At 41.7% G+C, this 21,662-nt stretch overlaps 2 protein-coding genes across 2 annotated transcripts; one reads left to right on the top strand and one right to left on the bottom strand.

Annotated features, from left to right (window-relative positions):
* Positions 1-3,732: 3,732 nt before the first annotated feature.
* On the top strand, positions 3,733-7,702 carry LOC146711193 (zinc finger protein 862-like). Its single transcript, XM_085452952.1, has 3 exons — positions 3,733-3,867; positions 4,097-4,263; positions 6,046-7,702. The coding sequence occupies exons 1-3, from the start codon at positions 3,733-3,735 to the stop codon at positions 7,700-7,702; spliced, it is 1,959 nt and encodes a 652-aa protein (XP_085309078.1).
* A 6,836-nt stretch (positions 7,703-14,538) lies between these two features.
* Positions 14,539-16,004, bottom strand: LOC146711192 (uncharacterized). Its single transcript, XM_085455406.1, has 2 exons — positions 15,382-16,004; positions 14,539-15,200 (listed from the first exon to the last, which is right to left on the bottom strand). The coding sequence occupies exons 1-2, from the start codon at positions 15,982-15,984 to the stop codon at positions 14,748-14,750; spliced, it is 1,056 nt and encodes a 351-aa protein (XP_085311532.1). The 5' UTR covers positions 15,985-16,004; the 3' UTR covers positions 14,539-14,747.
* Positions 16,005-21,662: the final 5,658 nt, after the last annotated feature.

Genomic DNA, 21,662 nt, shown 5'->3' with positions numbered 1-21,662 from the left:
TTTTGTGGACTTGGAGAAGGCATTCGACCGTGTCCCTCGGGGTGTCCTGTGGGAGGTGTTGCGGGAATATGGGGTGTCTGGCCCATTGCTACGGGCCATTCGATCCCTATACAACCGTTGCAAGAGCTTGGTTCGCATTGCCGGCAATAAGTCGGACTCGTTCCCGGTGGGTGATGGGCTCCGCCAGGGCTGCCCTTTGTCTCCGGTTCTGTTCATAATTTTTATGGACAGGATTTCTAGGCGCAGCCAAGTGGCGGAGGGCTTTCGCTTTGGTGGCCTCAGAATCTCATCTCTGATTTTTGCAGATGATGTGGTTCTGTTGGCTTCATCGGGTGAGGGCCTCCAGCTCGCACTGGAACGGTTCGCAGCCGAGTGTGAAGCAGCGGGAATGAGGATCAGCACCTCCAAATCTGAGGCCATGGTTCTCAGCCGGAAAAGGGTGGAGTGCCCACTCCGGGTCGGGGATGAGTTCCTGCCCCAAGTGGAGGAGTTCAAGTATCTCGGGGTCTTGTTCGCGAGTGATGGGAGAAGGGAGCCGGAGATCGACAGACGGATTGGGGCTGCAGCTGCAGTAATGTGGACGCTGCACCGGTCCGTCGTGGTGAAGAGGGAGCTGAGTGTAAAAGCGAAGCTCTCAATTTACCGGTCGATCTACGTCCCTACCCTCACCTATGGCCACGAGCTGTGGGTAGTGACCGAAAGAACGAGATCGCGGATACAAGCGGCAGAAATGAGCTTCCTCCGAAGGGTGGCTGGCCTCTCCCTTAGAGATAGGGTGAGAAGTTCGGCCATCCGGGAGGGGCTCAGAGTAGAGCAGCTGCTGCTCCACATCGAAAGGAGCCAGCTGAGGTGGTTCGGGCATCTGACAAGGATGCCCCCTGGGCGCCTCCTGGGTGAGGTGTTCCAGGCATGTCCCACCGGGAGGAGGCCCCGGGGCAGACCCAGGACACGCTGGAGAGATTACATCTCTCGGCTGGCCTGGGAACGCCTTGGTATTCCCCCGGATAAGCTGGAGGAGGTGGCTGGGGAGAGGGAGGTCTGGGCCTCTTTGCTTAGGCTGCTGCCCCCGCGACCCGGCCCCGGACAAAGCGGATGAAGATGGATGGATGGATGGATGGATGGATGGTTTTTCTAAGGTTTTATGGACTGATGAAATGAGAGTGAGTCTTGATGGGCCAGATGGATGGGCCCGTGGCTGGATTGGTAAAGGGCAGAGAGCTCCAGTCCGACTCAGACGCCAGCAAGGTGGAGGTGGAGTACTGGTTTGGGCTGCTATCATCAAAGATGATCTTGTGGGGCCTTTTCGGGTTGAGGATGGAGTCAAGCTCAACTCCCAGTCCTACTGCCAGTTTCTGGAAGACACCTTCTTCAAGCAGTGGTACAGGAAGAAGTCTGCATCCTTCAAGAAAAACATGATTTTCATGCAGGACAATGCTCCATCACACGCGTCCAAGTACTCCACAGCGTGGCTGGCAAGAAAGGGTATAAAAGAAGAAAAACTAATGACATGGCCACCTTGTTCACCTGATCTGAACCCCATTGAGAACCTGTGGTCCATCATCAAATGTGAGATTTACAAGGAGGGAAAACAGTACACCTCTCTGAACAGTGTCTGGGAGGCTGTGGTTGCTGCTGCACGCAATGTTGATGGTGAACAGATCAAAACACTGACAGAATCCATGGATGGCAGGCTTTTGAGTGTCCTTGCAAAGAAAGGTGGCTATATTGGTCGCTGATTTGTTTTTGTTTTGTTTTCGAATGTCAGAAATGTATATTTGTGAATGTGGAGATGTTATATTGGTTTCACTGGTAAAAATAAATAATTGAAATGGGTATATATTTGTTTTTTGTTAAGTTGCCTAATAATTATGCACAGTAATAGTCACCTGCACACACAGATATCCCCCTAAAATAGCTAAAACTAAAAACAAACTAAAAACTACTTCCAAAAACATTCAGCTTTGATATTAATGAGTTTTTTGGGTTCATTGAGAACATGGTTGTTGTTCTATAATAAAATTATTCCTCAGAAATACAACTTGCCTAATAATTCTGCACTCCCTATATTTGGTCTTTTGACTAATGTACTGACTGAATTTCATCATCGGTAGTAAAATAGTGAACCGTGTTACTGTTAGAATGATGTCTTCATTACATAGTAGAGCTGGGCGATAGAACGATAACGATATGTATCGCGATATAACTTTTACTCGATAGAGAAATTAAGCTATCGCGATAGACCTGGCCGCTCTTGTCCTCTTAAAATAAAAAAAATAAAAAAATAAATAAAAAAAGGTCAGCCAATCCAAACTAAGTAGCGCAGAGCCGAACCAATCACAGCCGCAGCGTCACGTCGCGTAACTTGTTACGTACAGCACTAGTGCCAAGCCGCACGTGTGTTTGTTTGGGAAGCAGCCAGCGGGTAATGGAGGAAATGAGTGTGCCGACTAGAAAAATCAACCGAGCGTGACCGAAGAGAAAACAGATGATGGTTCCAATGCCGGAGAGATTGTCAAACGGAAGAGCCATAGAAGTTCTGTAGTGTGAAGGTATTTCGGCTATTTCAAGTCTGACAAAAAACAGAGTAGCGTGCACTGTAAATTATGCCGAAAGCAAGTCTGGAAATACAATAAACTGGTGCATGCGTCACACTGTGCGCCACGTTATTGTTTCGGTGAAATGAATTTCTACAATACTATTACTGTTAATTCTACTCTCTGCAGTGTTTAAATGCTTACATATACACACAGTTGCTGTCCCTCCACACATACGACTCGGTTCTGCTTCTATGCCGCAGCTTTGTTTACTTTTTCCCACCGAGGCTTCTAGACTTCTGATTGGCCAACATTTCTGCACGGTTAGGAATCTAGCGCCACCTGCTGCTTTGGCATGTTCATAGCAGCGTTTTCCTTCATTTCTGCCTTTATGTATGGATGGGATTATTTTTTAAAACGAAAACGGAAAATCTCCGTTTTCAAAAATACCCGTGTACGTGTGGACGTAGCCTCAGTCTCTGACTGGAAGCGCTAATTCATCATTCGGCTTTTGTCAGACTAAAGTAACTGTTAAAACTGTTTGAAAAGCTCAGCTATACAACAAGGAGAGATTGAGAATTTCCTTTTAGTTCTCAGTTTATTTGATATTGACAAAAGTTAGTCAGTTTTGTCTGTTATTCTGTAAAACAAACTAAGATTTATTTTTAGAATTAATATTTTGTTTCTAAGTGGAATTGACAATTTAGTCTGTTTCGTTTGTTCTATTTTGAAACTTAAACGCTTTAGCGGCTGCCTTTTGTGTAGTTTGCAATATTTGCCTTTATTTATCTGAAAAAGTCTCATGTTCCTTAAGTACATCTACCCTGTTGAACTTATTATGGGAAATAAATATTTAAATAAAAACAAGCTGCTGATTATTTCACATTTTACTTTTGAGCAACGGCACATTTAAATCTTACAAATATAGTTATTTGGCTTATATCGTGATAGATATCGTTATCGCCTGAAATGAAAAAAACATATCGTGATATGAAAAAATCTCATATCGCCCAGCTCTATTACATAGGAATGCTTCTTCCCTGCTAAATTATTCATGGTACGACTTCTTGTAGCGAAATCACATGCTATAATATTAACAATCTAAAACATACCAAAGCCTCTGTAACATTAGCTTTCATTTTAGGTTTTTTCAGACATTCATTCAATATATTCAAGTAACCTCAGCGGAAGGTGTTACATGAAGAGGATGTGGGACCTATGGAATCTTCGATACCCAGCATCCAGTCTGACGGTGAAAGAATTAGTAGCTCAGTGTTCCAACATTCAAAAAAAAGAGAAGAAGGACCCGCTATCACAGCTGGAGATCGACGAGGTACAACACAAATGCAAGGGAGAGACAGGACAACAATTCAGGGGGGGAGATATCATTGCCCCCACCTGAGATTTTGTACCAAGCCCCAGGTGTGATGGAAGAAGGAGCATTGAATGGAATAGAAACTAACCTGAAAGATGGAATCTTGGTGAAGATCGAAATTTGAACCCTGAGAAGCTGATAAGAAGTACAGAAAACTACCCATACTTTAGGCCTTGGAACCCTCCAGGTAAAGACTCACAGCCTTGGCCAGATGATTGAAGAGGTATACCAGAGACATGGAAGGCAGGAGAATAAATCAGCTGGACACCATGGAACCATCCAAGCTGTACGCTCAGTGGCAGGGGAACAGTATGAGAACAGCACATCCAAGGGTGGAGATGGAACTGGAAGAGCGTATGGGAGAAGGGCACAACCCATAAAGTCAATGCTCATTGGCTAGTGCAATAGCTAACAATAGCTCATGGCAACCTCCGTGAACATGGTCCAGTAACATCACAGTGGAAAACATCCAAGAAAGGGTCTCCAGTATGAAGAGCTGGACAGAACCAGGCCCCAACATAATTCAGGCCTAGCTAAAGAAGCTGACTGCACTCCATGAATATCTGGCAGCACAAATGAACCAGCTGCTAATCAACGAGAGACACCCAGAATAGCTAACTGTAGGCTGGACAGTCCTGATCCCCAGAAAGGACTTGTCCCATCCAACTACCAGCCAATAACCTGCCTCAGTACCAGATGGAAGCTTCTGCCAGGCATCATAGTGCAGGGCTCGCAAAATCGCTAGCCCGACGTCCCGGGGCTAGTGATATTTCCAGTCGGGCTACCAAAATCTATCTCAGCCCTGCCCGTCGGGCTATCATAGGAAGTAAAAATATATGACAATGCCTTTGCTTTCTTTCGCAAATGTAGCTGAGTAATTAGCTGAGTCCTCATCAAAGAACAGTGCTCTTTAATGAATGCAGCACATAACTTTACATCGTAGAGGTAACAGGGAGACATATCGAGTTATCAGATAGCCGTCTTAACTATATTCTAACTCTACAATTTCCCGACTGCACTTACCTCTTATTTCACGACACCACCCTCTAGTGGTGCAATATGGTATAGTCAGACAGGACACAACATCACTCACTAGCTTACTCTTCAAACGTGGCACGTGAAATCTCCCGCAGCAAGCTTAAACGTGCTAGAGGTTGACTGCGCAGAGAATTAAAAAAAAAAAATCTCTGGCATGTGTAAAGACAGATGGATTTACGCAGGTATTTTAGTTCTGCTGAGCCAAAAAAGACAGGTCAGGATGAAGAAGGGACAGGCAAAGAAAGGCCTACCACAAAGCGGAAAAGTTATGATAAATCAGATTACGAGGCAAAAAGAAAGTGCAGTTTTTTGGATTCATGGACAAAAGAATTTCTGTGGCTAGAATATGACAAGGTAAATAACATAATCGCATAATCGCAGGTCTTTCCTCCCCACTGCTGTCAGACTCCATAATAAAGACTTTAACTGATCAAGCACACACATCCATACATATGCAATAATACTAAGTGCAATAATCCTTTCTGTCATCGTTGTATTTTTACTCAGTTGTATATAGTATTTGTATTTGTATTCTATTTTTATCTTATTGTATATTTATTTTATTTTATTCTACTGTATATAGTATTTTATTCTATTCTGTACAGTTGTGTACTGTATTTATTCTTATTGTATTCTAATTTTTGCCTCATAACTTTTGCACTGTCCACTTCCTGCTGTGACAAAACAAATTTCCCACGTGTGGGACTAATAAAGGTTATCTTATCTTATCTTATCTTATCTTATAATGTTCTGCCAGGTGTGTCGTGAGTTTCCCTCTATTGCTGAGTCGACAAGCGCCTTTGTTACTGGGACCAGTAATTTTAGGAAAGACCCCATCAGAACTCATGAGAAATCTCTGCATCACAAGAAATGCATTGGTGCTCAGTCTGCAGCATCTGTCCCAGAACAAACACCAATTGCAAAAACCATACTAAAAATAAACCAAGCACAACAAGAAGTCCTGAAAAAGCTGTTTAGAACTGCGTACTATGTTGCAAAGAGTGAACTACCACTGGCAAAATTTAGCAGTCTTTGCAAACTTCAGAAAGCAAATGGCCTAGATCTTGGTTCCACTTACCTCAATGACCATGCTTGCAGAGAGTTTATTGGAGCAATAGCACAAACTTCAAGAGACCAGATTGAAAAGGAAATTCAAGAAAGCAGGTTCTTATCCATTCTTGCAGATGGCAGTACAGACACTGGTATAATAGAACAGGAGTTGGTTCACGTCAGGTATGTGAGGGATAATGGTGACATAGCCACATACATGATCAAATGTCAGCCAGTCAAGAGTGCAAATGCTGCAGGTATTTTAGAGGCTATTGATGAAGCAGTGAACACCATGGGTATCAGAGAGGACACATGGAAAAAGAAAGTAGTGTGTGCAAATTTTGATGGTGCTGCAGTGATGATGGGTGAGAAAACAGGAGTAGCTGGGAGACTGAAACAGAGGATACCCCACATCATAACAATCCACTGTGTGGCACACAAACTAGAGCTAGCCGTGCTGGATAGCGTGAAAGGCTGTGAGTACCTGGTGAAATTTGAAGATACACTGAAAACCATCTTTAAGATGTACTACTATTCCCCAAAGAAGCGAAGAGAGCTGACAGAAATAAGTGAACTGCTAAATGAGAGGCTGGCACATTTCAGTGGGCTGAAGAGCACACGGTGGCTTCCAAGCCGGCTGAGATGTCTAAAGGCTGTGGAAAAAAATTACACTCCCACTGTTGTTCATATGGAGAACATGGCAGAAGGAAGTGATGTCAAAGCCGAGGATGCAGCCAAGGCTAAGGGGGTGGTGCAGGAGATGAAGACTGAGAAATTTGTTCACTTCCTGCATTTCATGTTGGACTACAGTACCATCTTATCCAAGTGCTCTACTGATTTTCAGCATGATAACCTAAACATCACACGAACAAATCAGTTAGTTGAGAGCACAACATCACGCTTACTCAGCCTAAAAACAAAACCAGGAGAATATCAGAAAACCTTGGACACAAAGTTCACAGCGAACCAGGATGGTAGCATTTGCTACTGTGGAACTCAGCTAACAAAAAGTCAGCGACCTGCTAGAAGAGGTGAGGGAACAGACAAAGACACCTTTGGTGCAGAGATCCAGAAGATTATTGACAACACAGTCAAGTACACGGACAACAGATTTAAAAATCTCCATGAAAAGCCTCTCTCTTGTTTCAAGGTTTTTGACCCTTCCACTCTTCCCTACCCCAGAGAAGAACTAGCAAATTATGGGGATGAAGAGGTGGATTATCTTGTCACACATTTTGCCTGTTTGCTAGATGCAGAAGAGAAAGAGAAAATTCCACAAGAATGGATGGATCTAAAAGTGTGGCTTGCAGAACGCCGGGGTCGCAAAGTAGATTGCTTGTACAGAGATCTCCTCTCTGAGAATCCAGAACATCTCTCTCATATCTTGTTGCTGGTGAAATTAATGCTGACACTTAGTCCATCAACAGCCATCTGTGAGAGAGGATTTTCTTGCATGAACCGAGTGAAGACAACACATCGTACCTCTCTACACCCTGAAACACTGAATGACTGCATGCAACTCTCCATTAATGGGGAAACAGTTGAATCTTTTTGCCCTGACAAGTCGATTCGTTTCTGGATGTTTTCTGGAAAAGGTTCAAGACACCTGGATCATAAAACCCCGACAAGAACAAAGAGCAGTGAAATGGAGGGCAATGCACAGGAAGAGAAAGCTGATGAAGGAGATGCTATGCCCTCAACGTAGAGTGGCATTTTCTCATCCGAGACTTCAGTGGAAATTTCAGATTCAGGATCTGACACAGACTAATTCATGTTCTACACAGTTCTAACAAGTTCACAGAAAATTCTGTTTAATTAGAACCAGATATTTGAGTTGATTGTAATGTTTACACAGTTGTTGTAATTTGTGTTTTAACAATTTTTTGATTGATGTTTTGTTTCCTTTACAATATTATACAATAAAAAGAATCTTTTTTTATTCGGGCTACTCAAATTTATTTCGGGCTACCAAAAACTAAAGAGTGCCTGCCCGAAGGGCTACCAGGGATTTTAAAATTTTGCGAGCCCTGTAGTGGCTAAGATTAACAGGCACATGGTTCAATAGATGAGCGGGGTACAGAAAGAAATAGGTAGGGATACCAGAAGAGTGAAACACCAGCTACTGGTAGACGGAACATTTGCCTGAAGCACCTCAGTGAGATCAGTGACAGGAATGGCTATGGATACTGACTATGAAATGGAGCAATCATGAGCAACCTCCTCTACATGAATAACATCAAGCTGTATGCGAAGAGTGAATGAGACATTGATTCACTGATCCACACCACAAGGATATACAATGACGATACTGGAATGTCGTTTGGACTGGAGAAGTGTAGTTGGATGGTAACAAAGAGGGGGAAGGTAGTCAGAACTAATTGGATTGCATTACCAGAAGGCATCATTGCACTGAGAACAGCTACAAGCACTTAGGAATCCCACAGGCAAACAGGAACTAAGAACAGGCGGCTAGAAAAGCTTCAACCACCAAATACCTGCAGAGGGTCAGGCAGCAGGTACCCTGCTGGAATAAAAAGATGGCCAAAGGCAAAGGAGAAGATAGAAGCCACTGATATCAAGAAAAGAAAGCTACTGACCATGCATGGGGGGTTTCACCCCAAAATCCTGAGACTGTACGCTAAGTTTAAGGAAGGAGGCCGAGGACTAATTATTGTCCGTACCACTGTTCAGGATGAGACAACAAACATCCAGGAGTACATCAGAAAGATGGTGACAACTGACCGGGTGCTTAGTGAATACCTCAGGCAGCTGAAATCCAAGTTCAAGAGGAGCAACAATCATGGAATGGCAGGATCCTACACTAATGTACCATTGGCAGATATAAGTGGCTAACATACAGAGGTTCCACCAGTAGGTGGACAAAGCTGAACTAAAAGACAGCACAGAGGCAGTAATCATGGCAGCACAGGAACAAGCTCTACAAGATCCATAAAGGCGAGCATCTACCACACCAGCCAAGACTCCAGGTGCAGGCTGTATAAAGATGCCCCTGAGACAATCCAGCACTTAACAGCAAGGTGCAAGATGCTAGCAGGCAGGGTATACATGGAATGCCACAATCAAGTGGCTGACATAATATACAGAAACATCTGTGCCTAGTGAGACCTGGAAGTCCTAAGGTCAAAACACCCCACATGCCTCCTAGGGTGTTTGAGAATGATCGAATTAAGATTCTGTGGGCGTTCCAGATACAGACGGACAACTCGCAAAGATGTGGAAGGTGGCAAGGAAGGAAGGCAAGAGAGGTCCCAGTGGTAATTGGAGCACTCGGTGCAGTCACCACCAAGCCAGGCGATTGGCTCCAAAAGATCCCAGGAAATACATCTGATGAATACAACATCTGCCACAGTAATTAAATACATCAAGTTTTCTTTTGGGAACATTTCAGCATGCCCCCTCTAAAAGGCAAGGTCTGAGGCATGGTGGATTATATAATTACTCTGCAACTAGGCAGCTATGTGAACACAGGAATAATTGGCTTTTACTTTAGCTATACCATAAATTTATCAGTTGTTTTTTTTTTTTAAATGACTGAGGAAAAATGAAAATGTAGCTTCAAGTTCAAGTTCAAGTTGAACTTGAACTCTTCCAGCCTCTTCTATTTTGAGCTCCTTTATCCTTGGTTAAATCATAAAAAACCTGAAACATGCTCAGCAGGGGGTTTGTAGAAAGATAGGACCACATAATTGTGAGTAAAAGCAAAAGACTTCACTAAGACAATGCAGAACAATAGTTTCTACAGCACCCGAGTCTGTCTATCTGCTTGCAGTGACTCCAGGTGACGCTGCTTGTTCTGTGTGCATTTGGGCCACCTCAGCCACCATCTGTGTGAAGACAGCCATCAGGTGCACTGGCTGTGAATCCATCATTTTCTGCATCACCAAGGCATGTTGGGTGCTAGTGTGACACATGCCTGTAAAAACTTTCAGTGACAATAACCAACTGCAGCCACAAGATGGCAGTAAATTAAAGGATGGTCGCAAACAGGCGTAAGACCATGCTGTCTGAGATGAAAGGAGAGAGATCGCTTTACTTTGGTACATTTTAATTTATGTGTATTTTTTACATTTTACAAGGCAAGTTTTTCACAGGGTTCCCTTTATTCCAGGGCACTTTTGAAAACTTCAGGGACCACTAAGTAAGCTTGCAGTCTCAGAGCAAAGTGCTCTGTGACTCCAGGATTCCTCAAATCTTTACTAGAGCCAAAGGTAATGCCATAAGGTAAGCATCTGATTAGACATCATGTTTCTAAGATTTTTAGGTCATCCTGGCCTTTAAGACATTTCTGAGTGTAACCAGCTCATTTGTATTATCTTAAATGAATAGAGCTGGGTATCATCTGCATAACAGTAAAAATGGTTTTCACAGTTTTCTAATAATAGTAATATGTGTATAATGTAAAAGGTATTGGATCATGGCACAGAGCCTTGTGGAAATCTATAGCAAACTTTTGTGTGTGAGAAAGACTCCTCATTATCATGCTTAAATTGGAATCTATCAGATAGGTGTGATTCAAATCACAGCAGCAGTGTTCTGTCCTCACTAGATGTGGGCGTGGTTTAGCTTATCCAGTTTGACAGACAGTGAACAGAATGAGAAGAAGAGAATGCTTTGAACTAGTGTGGTTCCCCAGCTGCACCAAGGCCGATCAGCAAGCACTCCAGCGGGTGGTGAAAGAAGCTGGCAGAATTATTGGAACAAGTCTGCCAGAGATAAGTAATATCTTCCCCACTCGCTGTCTGAGGAGGGTGCACAGTATCCTGCGGGACCAACATCACCCTGCGCGCCACCTTTTCCATCTGCTGCCCTCAGGGAGAAGGTACAGGTCTATACAGGCCAGAACATCCAGACTGGCCAACAGCCTGTATCCACAGGCTGTGAGGCTCCTGAACTCTCTGCCCCCCTCTCACGGACAATAACCATATCCAACTTCTTAATAGCAATGAACTGGTCTGCATTGGTGCATCATATCTTTATTCTCTTCCCCCTCCTGCCCCCCCCTCTTTCTTAAATAGATAACTATCATATCTGATATCATATCTCACAGTACAATAATATTGAATGGGTTGCATTGTTGTATTTTGTCATGTTTCTCAGGTCTTTGTCTGAATTTCTACGAACATTATTGCTAAGGATTGTCTTATTGCATTGGAGTCACACTGGGTTAAATATGTACACTTGGGTTTTAAGGGGTATTTATTATTTTCTTCTTTTTTTTGGGTTGTATGGAAGCCCCAAACGCAATTTCATTGTTCTTGACAATGACAATAAATAAATAAATACTAAAAAAAACTGAGATTCTTCTTTACTTCGATCTGCATCTCTAGTTTACAGGCCATGTTATTGAGGCTTCTTATACATGGTATCCTTTATCCATTTTCATTACTCTCCTTTCTCTTTTCTTTTTGTAAAACTAAATAAACACAAAACAGATAATTACCTTCTCATTCACTGAACATACATAATGTACTAATTGAAACTTAGTTTTCATGACAACCAGCAAAAAACATAAATCTTAAGGTTGCCTAAATTAAACATAAACATCACCTTCAGTTAACTAGCATTATTGATCATAGCAAGTTAGCCAACACATGCTAATATACAGTCGCTAGCACACAAGTAGCTTTACAAATGAGTAATGACCACACAGCTGAAATAGTAACTCAGTATATGCACATTACACATGCATCACAAATCAGATAGTTAAGGTTATAGTATGTAATGAAAACTTACAGGCATGCGTGGGCAAAGGTTTTACCTCCACTGAGCACTTGTAGCAAACTAGCTGGGCATTACAACTTCCCAAGTGCCAACTGTGGCCACAAGAGGGTGCCAAATCATACAAACAAAAGCATATTACCACATTAAAGTTATACCAACACAAGCAGAGTGCCTTTACAGTTTTTGCCCACTGCTTGAACACATTTTGCAAAACCCCGCTCGCTGTGCCAAAACTGTACACACAAGTACACATGACACAACACTGGGAAATATACTATTCACATCTGTGCCAAATTGAAACTCTACTCCCAAAACCTAAACTCTGCTGTCAAAACCTAACATTCCTTTGTCAAAATGTAACTCTGTTGACAAAATGACACATACTTGCATCATATGCAAACACTCACAGATCAGGGGGAACACACTAGTCTGCTGTACATAAAACACTGCAGTCCTTGATTCCCATTGTTTATTCAGAAGGCACATTTACAGGAGACACATTTCCAAACAACCATAAACGCAAATAGACCTACTCAATACTGTACATTGCAGTACCATGAATACAGGTACAGCAAATAAAACAACAACAACACAATAGTACTGCAATAGAAAAAACACTATACTGTAAACACAAAAAACCATGACAATTGTGCATAAGTGGGCTCATGGATCCCGCCGTCTGTTGGGGTCTGGCCACAGGACCTCATCAACATCGCAAGCAATGTCCTCTCCCGCTAGGCACCGGGGTAAATATCCTCTTGCTCTACCTCCATCCATGCTTGCAAAGTTCTTGGAATGGCTACGCTGAGGGCTTTTTGTAGTTGGCTAATTGGTGTTCGGTTTTGCAAGTAGGTGCCTTCAGGTGTGTATTTGAGTGGTTGCAATTACCCGATGTGTTTTGTATTTTGGATACATGTGTTTTCCGAATGGCACCCTGAGATTTCATTTTGTGAGCGAAGTGTCTTATGTATGAAATAGAGTGTAGCATGCAGGACCATGTGTGTTGCATGAGGGAGTAGGTGTGTTGCATAATTGGTACTGGGGTGCAAAGCAGCGCTTTTGTTTAAGGTAGGGGTACATGTGTTTGAGGTATGGTAACAACAGCTTCACGTTGTGTTACTTTAGTCTAAGCATGGGTTTGTAGTGTTCAAGCAACGGGCAAAAACTGTAATACCTGCATTGTGTTATAATTTCTGGAGTAAATGTTATGGACTACTGCACTAAGGTATAGCAGGACAGGCATAGAGATGAGTCCACAGTCAGAGTACATAAGAAGATCATTCATAACTTGCTTTTTTGTATTATAATGATTCATAATTATAATTATGAAATCTGAAAAACAAAACAAAACAAAAAACTTTTCAAATAAATCATTCCTCTGCAGATGATTGGTTTGCTGTTTTACAAGATTTTTTTTTTTTATTACATAAAAAGAAGGTTGGAGATTGGCCTGTAATTAGATAGGACATAAGACACCTGGATCAAGTAAGAGCTTTATAAGCAATGGTAGTTACCACCACCTTAAAAACCTGCGGTATCTACCCTTTTAATATAGACAGATTATTCACATTTAGAATTTAAACATTATTAATCAGGCAACTTATTTGAGCAGCCTTGCAGGAATGGAGTCTAAAGGGCATAATCATGGAATGATTAATAAGAGAGAAATAGTCTAAACTTCAGAAGTCATTAAAGAAAACATGAAACATTACAACTATAAAGGCTGATTCACACCAAGGACCCCTGCTGTCAAAAAACGGACATAGATTTAACACTATCTGTGAAGCATGAGTTAAGAGATAAGTGTTAAAAGTTTTTAGAACATATTTAGCGCCATCTTGTGTCAGTGCAGAAAATTAAGGTTCAAGGTTCAAGGTTCTTTATTTGTCACGTGCATAGTTATACAAGTATAACACACAGTGAAATGTAGAAATTACATCACCTTATTGGTTGCTTGCTGGTTATAGACTTACATTAGTTTAAGTTACTAGTTAAAGTTAAAGGAATACGTTGGAGTCAAATTGTTAAATGTTGTCATTCTGTTACTTAAAGTCTTGGTTCAAACTATATGATTAAAGACATTCCTTTATTTCTGACCCCCTCCCCAGCCTGTTGAATGGTGGGGGAGACTATAGTGTTTTATTATAGGGACACATCCTATGTGAGGGTTCTGTTTTCTTGTTTAGTAAACTTCCTGCCTTTATGACCCTTTTGGTCACACACACACACACACACACACACACACACACACACACACACACACACACACTTAACCTTTTGTGACCATAGGTTTTTTTTTTTTTTTTTTACAATGGGTGTTTGTTTACAGTTTTTGCCCACTGCTTGAACACATTTTGCAAAACTCCGCTCTCTGTGCCAAAACTGTACACACAAGTACACATGACACAACACTGGGAAATATACCATTCACATCTGTGCCAAATTGAAACTCTACTCCCAAAACCTAAACTCTGCTGTCAAAACCTGACATTCCTTTGTCAAAATGTAACTCTGTTGACAAAATGACACATACTTGCATCATATGCAAACACTGACAGATCAGGGGGAACACACTAGTCTTCTTTATATAAAACACTGCAGTCCTTGATTTCCATTGTTTATTCAGAAGGCACATTTACAGGAGACACATTTTCAAACAACCAAAAACGCAAATAGACCTACTCAATATTGTACATTGCAGTACCATGAATTCAGATAAAGCAAAAAAAAAAACAAGAACAACACAATAATACTGCAATAGAAAAAACACTATACTGTAAACACAAAAAACCATGACAATTGTGCATACGTGGGCTCATGGATCCCGCCGTCTGTTGGGGTCTGGCCACAGGACCTCATCAACATCGCAAGCAATGTCCTCTCCCGCTAGGCACCGGGGAAAATATCCTCTTGCATGTCGAAACCATCCATGGATTGCTGTCACCTGAATGTCGCCGCAGGCCTGTTCCATTGCCTGCAGAAGAGGCATGCGGGCATGTGGTTGGCGGTCATATACTCGCCATCTGCAAGCCGAAAAAAAATTCCTCTATAGGGTTCAAAAATGGTGAGTAAGGGGGCAAGTATACCACTTCAAATTGATTGTGGTTGGAGAACCAGGCCTGGACCAGAGCAGCCCGATGGAAACTGACATTATCCCATATCACCACAAACCTGGGCTGATCTGGTCTGTTCTGTACAACTATATCATGGAGAGCATCTAGAAATGTGAGTATGTGTTGGCTATTGTATGGACCTAGTATTGCATGATGATGCAGAAGCCCTCGAAGGCATATGGCGGCACATAATGTGATGTTTCCCCCGCGCTGCCCTGGGACGTGCACAATTGCCCTTTGGCCAATTACATTACGACCCCGTCGTCTTGTTTTGCTCAGGTCGAATCCAGCTTCATCAATGAAAATGTATTCATGAGGCTGTGCAGCTCCATCCATGGCCAAGATTCTCTGAAAAAAAGGGGAACATATCACTGTACTACAGTGCTACACATACGGCACCCTCACCCCATCACACAGGTACCTGTGTAGCTCTCAGAATAGATCCATGTGGTACTGATATGGTACATATTCAGCTGCTACTGGACTTCACCAATACTCTATTGTAAATGTAAGGGACAGTTACACGTACCCGTACATATTCAGCTCGAAGTCCTTTGACCCTGTCACTGTTCCTCTCGAATGGGACTCTGTAGAGCTGCTTCATGGTGATGCTGTGTTTACCCAAGATGCGTCTGATGGTGGTGATGGTCACATGGTCTATGTTGCTGAACACTCGCCTGTCTGCAAGTATTTTCCGTCGTAGCTGGTGGAGACGGATGGCATTGTCTGCCCTCACTAGGTCCACAACGGCAAGTTCCTGCTGTTGTGTGAACAGGCGTTGCCGTCCTCCCCCAGAAGGTCTTCGAGTCATTCTGGAGAAATACAACCACATATTGTCATCGGTTTGCTTATTTTTCTTACAGTACTTTACTGTATGTACTGTGTCATCCACTGTACAACACTGTACTTCAATATAAGGAATCAGCCACTTTGGCTGCAAAAGGAGCATTAGCACCCCGTACACTTGATATGGTAATGTGATATACTGTAGAACAGTGCTATGAAACCATCTGAGTAGAGCAGAAGGTATGGAGGTGAAGACAGACCTGTTTTCTAGTCGGAATGTTCGTATTACAGATGCCACTGTGAAGCGGCTTAGATGTGGGTGGACTCTCTGCCCAGCTTCCCTCATAGTCAGGCCATGGTTGATGACATGGTCCATCAAAGTTGCTCTTATTTCATCAGAAATATGGGTCCGTGCATGGCCTCTTTGGCCTCCTCCTCCTCCTCTACCTCTTCCTCTTCCTCTTCCTCTTGATCTCCCTCCATCCATGCTTGCAAAGTTCTTGAAATGGCTACGCTGAGGGCTTTTTGTAGTTGGCTAATTGGTGTTCGGTTTTGCAAGTAAGTGCCTTCAGGTGTGTATTTGAGTGGTTGCAATTATCCGATGTGTTTTGTATTTTGGATACATGTGTTTTCCGAATGGCACCCTGAAATTTCATTTTGTGAGCGAAGTGTCTTATGTATGAAATGGAGTGTAGCATGCAGGACCATGTGTGTTGCATAAAGGAGTAGGTGTGTTGCATAATTGGAACTGGGGTGCAAAGCAGCGCTTTTGTTTAAGGTAGGGGTACATGTGTTTGAGGTATGGTAACAAAAGCTTCAACTTGTGTTACTTTAGTCTAGGCATGGGTTCATGGTGTTCAAGCAACGGGCAAAAACTGTAATTGGAATAAGTTTCTAAACCAGCGGGGCCTGTGGAAGCGCAGACGCAACAGAATACTTGGCTTGACTTTGACTCTTTGTCAGCATGGCTACAGTGGTCAAGTAAAACCTGGAATGTTTTCTGTTTTCCATGACTAGTGATGAATAGTGCTAGCTTTTGGAGGGCATTTAAAAATTTTTTTTTGTTAAACTATCAAACCGGGACCTCTACACACATTACTATGATTTGATAATAACTGTGACTTATACGGATTAAACAGAGTATCAGTACACTTGGAAGCTCTCAGTAATTAGTAATTTGTTCCCACATGATCTTAAAAAAATAAAAAAATCATAAGCAGACTTGGTTTTGAGTCAAAGCCATGTTGAATATTAGTTTGAAGTGGAAAATGTCCTGTGTTATAATTTAATTTAATTAATTTATTTATTTATTATGGTGCTTGACCCCATTCATCCACCACATGCAATGGGACTCATTGTGGCATCATCTCATTTTGCAGTTGGCTTTACTTTCTTTCCCATGTCATAATTACTTCGTCCACTAGAGTGCAGTGCTACACTATAGTTGGACTGCATGTCCTACCAAACTGCTGCACTATCAAGTCATGCTTTACAGTTTTTTCTGAATGCTTAAACCCTAACTGTGATTCCTGTAGCACAATCTCTAAAACTATTCAGACTTATAGCAAAACCACTCACTGAGTTTGCAAAACTAAAAGCACAAAAACTGCTTTGCACTCAGTTTGCAATTTTGTAACACACACTTTGCAAAACTGTAGGCACAATTCACTGCACAACACTCAATTACCAAATTTCCAACACACTCCTAGCAAAAGCATACACATGTATGGCTATCATTAACACTAATTTGCCAACTGTCTGGCACACTTTCACATGTCAAAACTTTCTTAGATAATTAGTTCACTTTGCAATCAGCCTAAGCACTATAATACAGGTAAGCTGTGTGTGCGGAGTACAATGGAGGGAGCAGAAAGAGTGAGAAGTAGAGGAGGCCGAGGAAGAGGACGTGGAGGTGAAGAAGTAGGATGAAGAGGACGACAAGGACAAGGAGGAGCAAGGAAGACGAGGAGGGGGGAGAGGAAGGGTAGGAAGAGTAAGAAATAGAATTGCTGATGACATCAGAGCTACAATAGTGGACCATGTCATCAACCGTGGAATGACCCTGAGGGTAGCTGGCCAACGGGTCCAGCCTAAACTGAGCCGCTACACTGTAGCAAGCACCATAGGGACATCTTGAAATGAGAATCGGTTAGTACAGTCACTTTGCACAAAGATTTGTAGCACTGCCATATGCCAATGAGAAACACACCAATACCATTGATGTACAAATACTGAAATTGTTACTTTACAGAATTGCTAGATGACCAGATGCTGGGGGCAAAGGAAGCATGTTCACTGCAGACCAAGTAACCCATATAGTCATTATGGCGATTGCAAATAATCCTATACTTGGAAATAAACACTTGTGTTTGTTTTGATGTGTTTGAATAAACACCAGTACTTGAAGTTTGGATCCCTCTATGCTTATGGATCTATGACAGAAGTATGAGCTCAAACTGACATAGCCTACCTTGTGCACAGAGAAAGCAAAAGCCAGATGTGTTTTGTATTCATACCATCAGTGTGCAGTTGGCGCATTGTGTGCTTAGTAGATGATGGCTTGTGTGTACTGTTTGATACGGAAACACCATTTTTACGAAGGTGTGAAGAGTTAATCTAGCTGTGTTTGCTTTTGCAAGAGAACTACAATGTTTTGATGATTGGGTGACAGGTTTTCTTATTTGTGTGAAGAGTTTTGCAAAATTAGCCAATAGTTACAAAAAATGTGCTTAAGCAATCAGAAAAAACTGTAATAGGGGAAAAGGTCCCTTGCATGATGTAGTTTTCATATTTGAATTGTGTTTGGCTTCTGGACTCATATCTTTTTGTTTGTGAAGTTTTGAGGTATGAAATTACTTTATTTGCTGTAGTTAATCATCTGTTTTCTCAAAAGAAAACACTTGGTGGGACTTCTTGAACAGAGACAAAGCTGTAGCATCGATAACAAGGGCAGATAAAATACTGAGACAAAAAGACTTCAGGATAAGGGGAACCCCCCACTCATGGCACACCTATGTGCCATGAGTGGGGTTTCCCTCACATAGTCTTCAAATTGACAAATTGTCAATCCATCCTACGATTCAATTTTATATATACATGTACATGTTTTAGAATATTAAATACTGTATGTTTGGTTTAAATTTATCAATGGTATTTATAGAAACATAGAGGGGTTCAGGTAAGGACCGAGAGGGAGGGTGTTTGGTGGGGATGTCAGACATGGAGACGCTGTCAGGCATTCTGCTGGGCATGGTGCCCTGCTTCCTTGCTGCCGGCTCCTTGCCACTTAGACTGGCAGCAGCATGCTTTGACTCCATCCCAGCAACAGCGTCAAAGATTTGGGCTGGCTGCCACAGGGTCTTCAGCCAATCGGGGCAACACACTGCCAGATCATTTCAGAGGCAGCCAATAGTAAGGCTTAATTTGTTTTGTGTCATCCCTCCCAAATGTGAATTCCTCCAAACCCACAAGGTACACAAATGCACATGGAAACACAATCTAGGCTTTCACTTAAAGACAGAGTTCACAGATTTACACTGACTCTGTGTATGTCTGGAAAGAGGAAGAGTTACATAAACATTCTTTGTGGTTGGAAATGAATGCACCTCTTCATAGCACAACTGCCTTCCCATGCCTTTCTGTCAGTATTTTTACAGTTTTTTCTGATTGCTTAAGCACATTTTTTGTAACTATTGGCTAATTTTGCAAAACTCTTCACACAAATAAACTTCAAGTACTGGTGTTTATTCAAACACATCAAAACAAACACAAGTGTTTATTTCCAAGTATAGGATTATTTGCAACCGCCATAATGACTATATGGGTTACTTGGTCTGCAGTGAACATGCTTCCTTTGCCCCCAGCATCTGGTCATCTAGCAATTCTGTAAAGTAACAATTTCAGTATTTTTACATCAATGGTATTGGTGTGTTTCTCATTGGCATATGACAGTGCTACAAATCTTTGTGCGAAGTGACTGTACTAACCGATTCTCATTTCAAGATGTCCCTATGGTACTTGCTACAGTGTAGCGGCTCGAGTTAGGCTGGACCCGTTGGCCAGCTACCCTCAGGGTCATTCCACGGTTGATGACATGGTCCACTATTGTAGCTCTGATGTCATCAGCAATTCTATTTCTTACTCTTCCTACCCTTCCTCTCCCCCCTCCTCATCTTCCTCTCCCCCCTCCTCGTCTTCCTGTTGCTCCTCCTTGTCCTTGTCGTCCTCTTCATCCTACTTCTTCACCTCCACGTCCTCTTCCTCGGCCTCCTCTACTTCTCACTCTTTCTGCTCCCTCCATTGTACTCCGCACACACAGCTTACCTGTATTATAGTGCTTAGCCTGATTGCAAAGTGAACGAATTATCTAAGAAAGTTTTCACATGTGAAAGTGTGCCAGACAGTTGGCAAATTAGTGTTAATGATAGCCATACATGTGTATACTTTTGCTAGGAGTGTGTTGGAAATTTGGTAATTGAGTGTTGTGCAGTGAATTGTGCCTACAGTTTTGCAAAGTGTGTGTTACAAAATTGCAAACTGAGTGCAAAGCAGTTTTTGTGCTTTTAGTTTTGCAAACTCAGTGAGTGGTTTTGCTATAAGTCTGAATAGTTTTAGAGATTGTGCTACAGGAATCACAGTTAGGGTTTAAGCATTCAGAAAAAATTGTAAATTATGATCAGCATAGGTTTTCACATAGAGGTGGCACCCACATTGCTGCTACTACACATGGAGCTTTGTCTCACTCTTGTGGAAAATCCAAGTAATACAACATGATGGTGCACAACACAATTTTTCAAAAGATAAACAGTTTTATATTAGTATGTGTCATTACTTGTATTCTGTAAGGCAAGTTAGCATTTTTCTTAATTCAAGAAGAACTGAAGATAGTTAGTTATTTGTTTTCTTTATTGATTTTTAATGCATTTCTCACTTGTCTTACATACATGTCGCATCTAGCACAAAACTAAAACACAAATGCCAAAAATTGTAAAGCATAAACAATGTCATCAATAACAATGGAAAAACAAAGCATTACATGTTCAAACTAGTCAGGACAGGTGCTGTTCAAACCCCCAGAACTTAGACATTTCAGTCATAATACATGAACCGTCCTGTGAACATCATGGTTTAGTCTGAAAGAAAAAATGAGAGAGAAAATGTAATCCTTCAGTGACAACTTTGTATTGTTTTCTCTTGAAATAAATAAAAGAAACAACAGCAACTTTTATTATTATTATTATTATTATTATTATTATTATTATTATTATTATTATTATTATTATCATCATCATACTATATGCTCCAAGATTAGTGGACTAATCATAATGAAAGTTTGCATAAACATTGCACAGGGAAATTTGTGTGCCAACATATATATGGCATATACACGTATTTCATTCAATAACCAAAATTGTATATATTTGTCATATTTGAAAGTTCAACTAAGCACCAAATGGAATATCATAATACAGTTTTAGAAGCTGAGAAAAAAAAGTAACTGGATTCCTTTAGGTTTTGTGAAGATGTTGCTAGGCCTAGCAGCGCCACCACTTCCTGAGACGCCTAAAGCTTGCCAACCTTCCTCCTCCCATCCTCACCATGTTCTACAGGGGCACCATAGAGAGCATTCTGACCAGCTGCATCTCATAATCCTGCCCATGTTTACAAAATTTAAATTGTTATTGATCCTTTTACCTTAGTCTTAAAGTGTATATTTATTTCTTACTCTTCTTATATTTATTGTTTTTTTTGCACTGAATGGAACTGGAACCTCGTCGTCTTGTCTCTCAATATACTGTATTGTTTAAAGCAGAGATGACAATAAAGTTTGCTTTGACTTTGACTAAAGTCAGGAGAACACCTGAGATAATCCATCCACAATGTGAGGTTAGTCATTAACATACTGGTGCATGGGCTGCGCTGTACACAAAAATGCATTTTCTCCTCCTGTAAACGGACACATAAACGGACACACAAATGTGTGTATGCAGAAGCAGGGAATAATATGCAGAAGCTGAGATAAAT

The sequence above is a fragment of the Copadichromis virginalis genome, linkage group LG4 (assembly GCF_057382275.1).
Source record: "Copadichromis virginalis isolate Kocher_CV1m ecotype Utaka linkage group LG4, C_Virginalis_male_GT1.1, whole genome shotgun sequence".
In the NCBI taxonomy this organism is placed as follows: Eukaryota; Metazoa; Chordata; class Actinopteri; order Cichliformes; family Cichlidae; genus Copadichromis; species Copadichromis virginalis.
The sequence above is the reverse complement of the archived record's forward strand: the minus strand, read 5'-3'. Positions and strand labels throughout refer to the sequence as shown.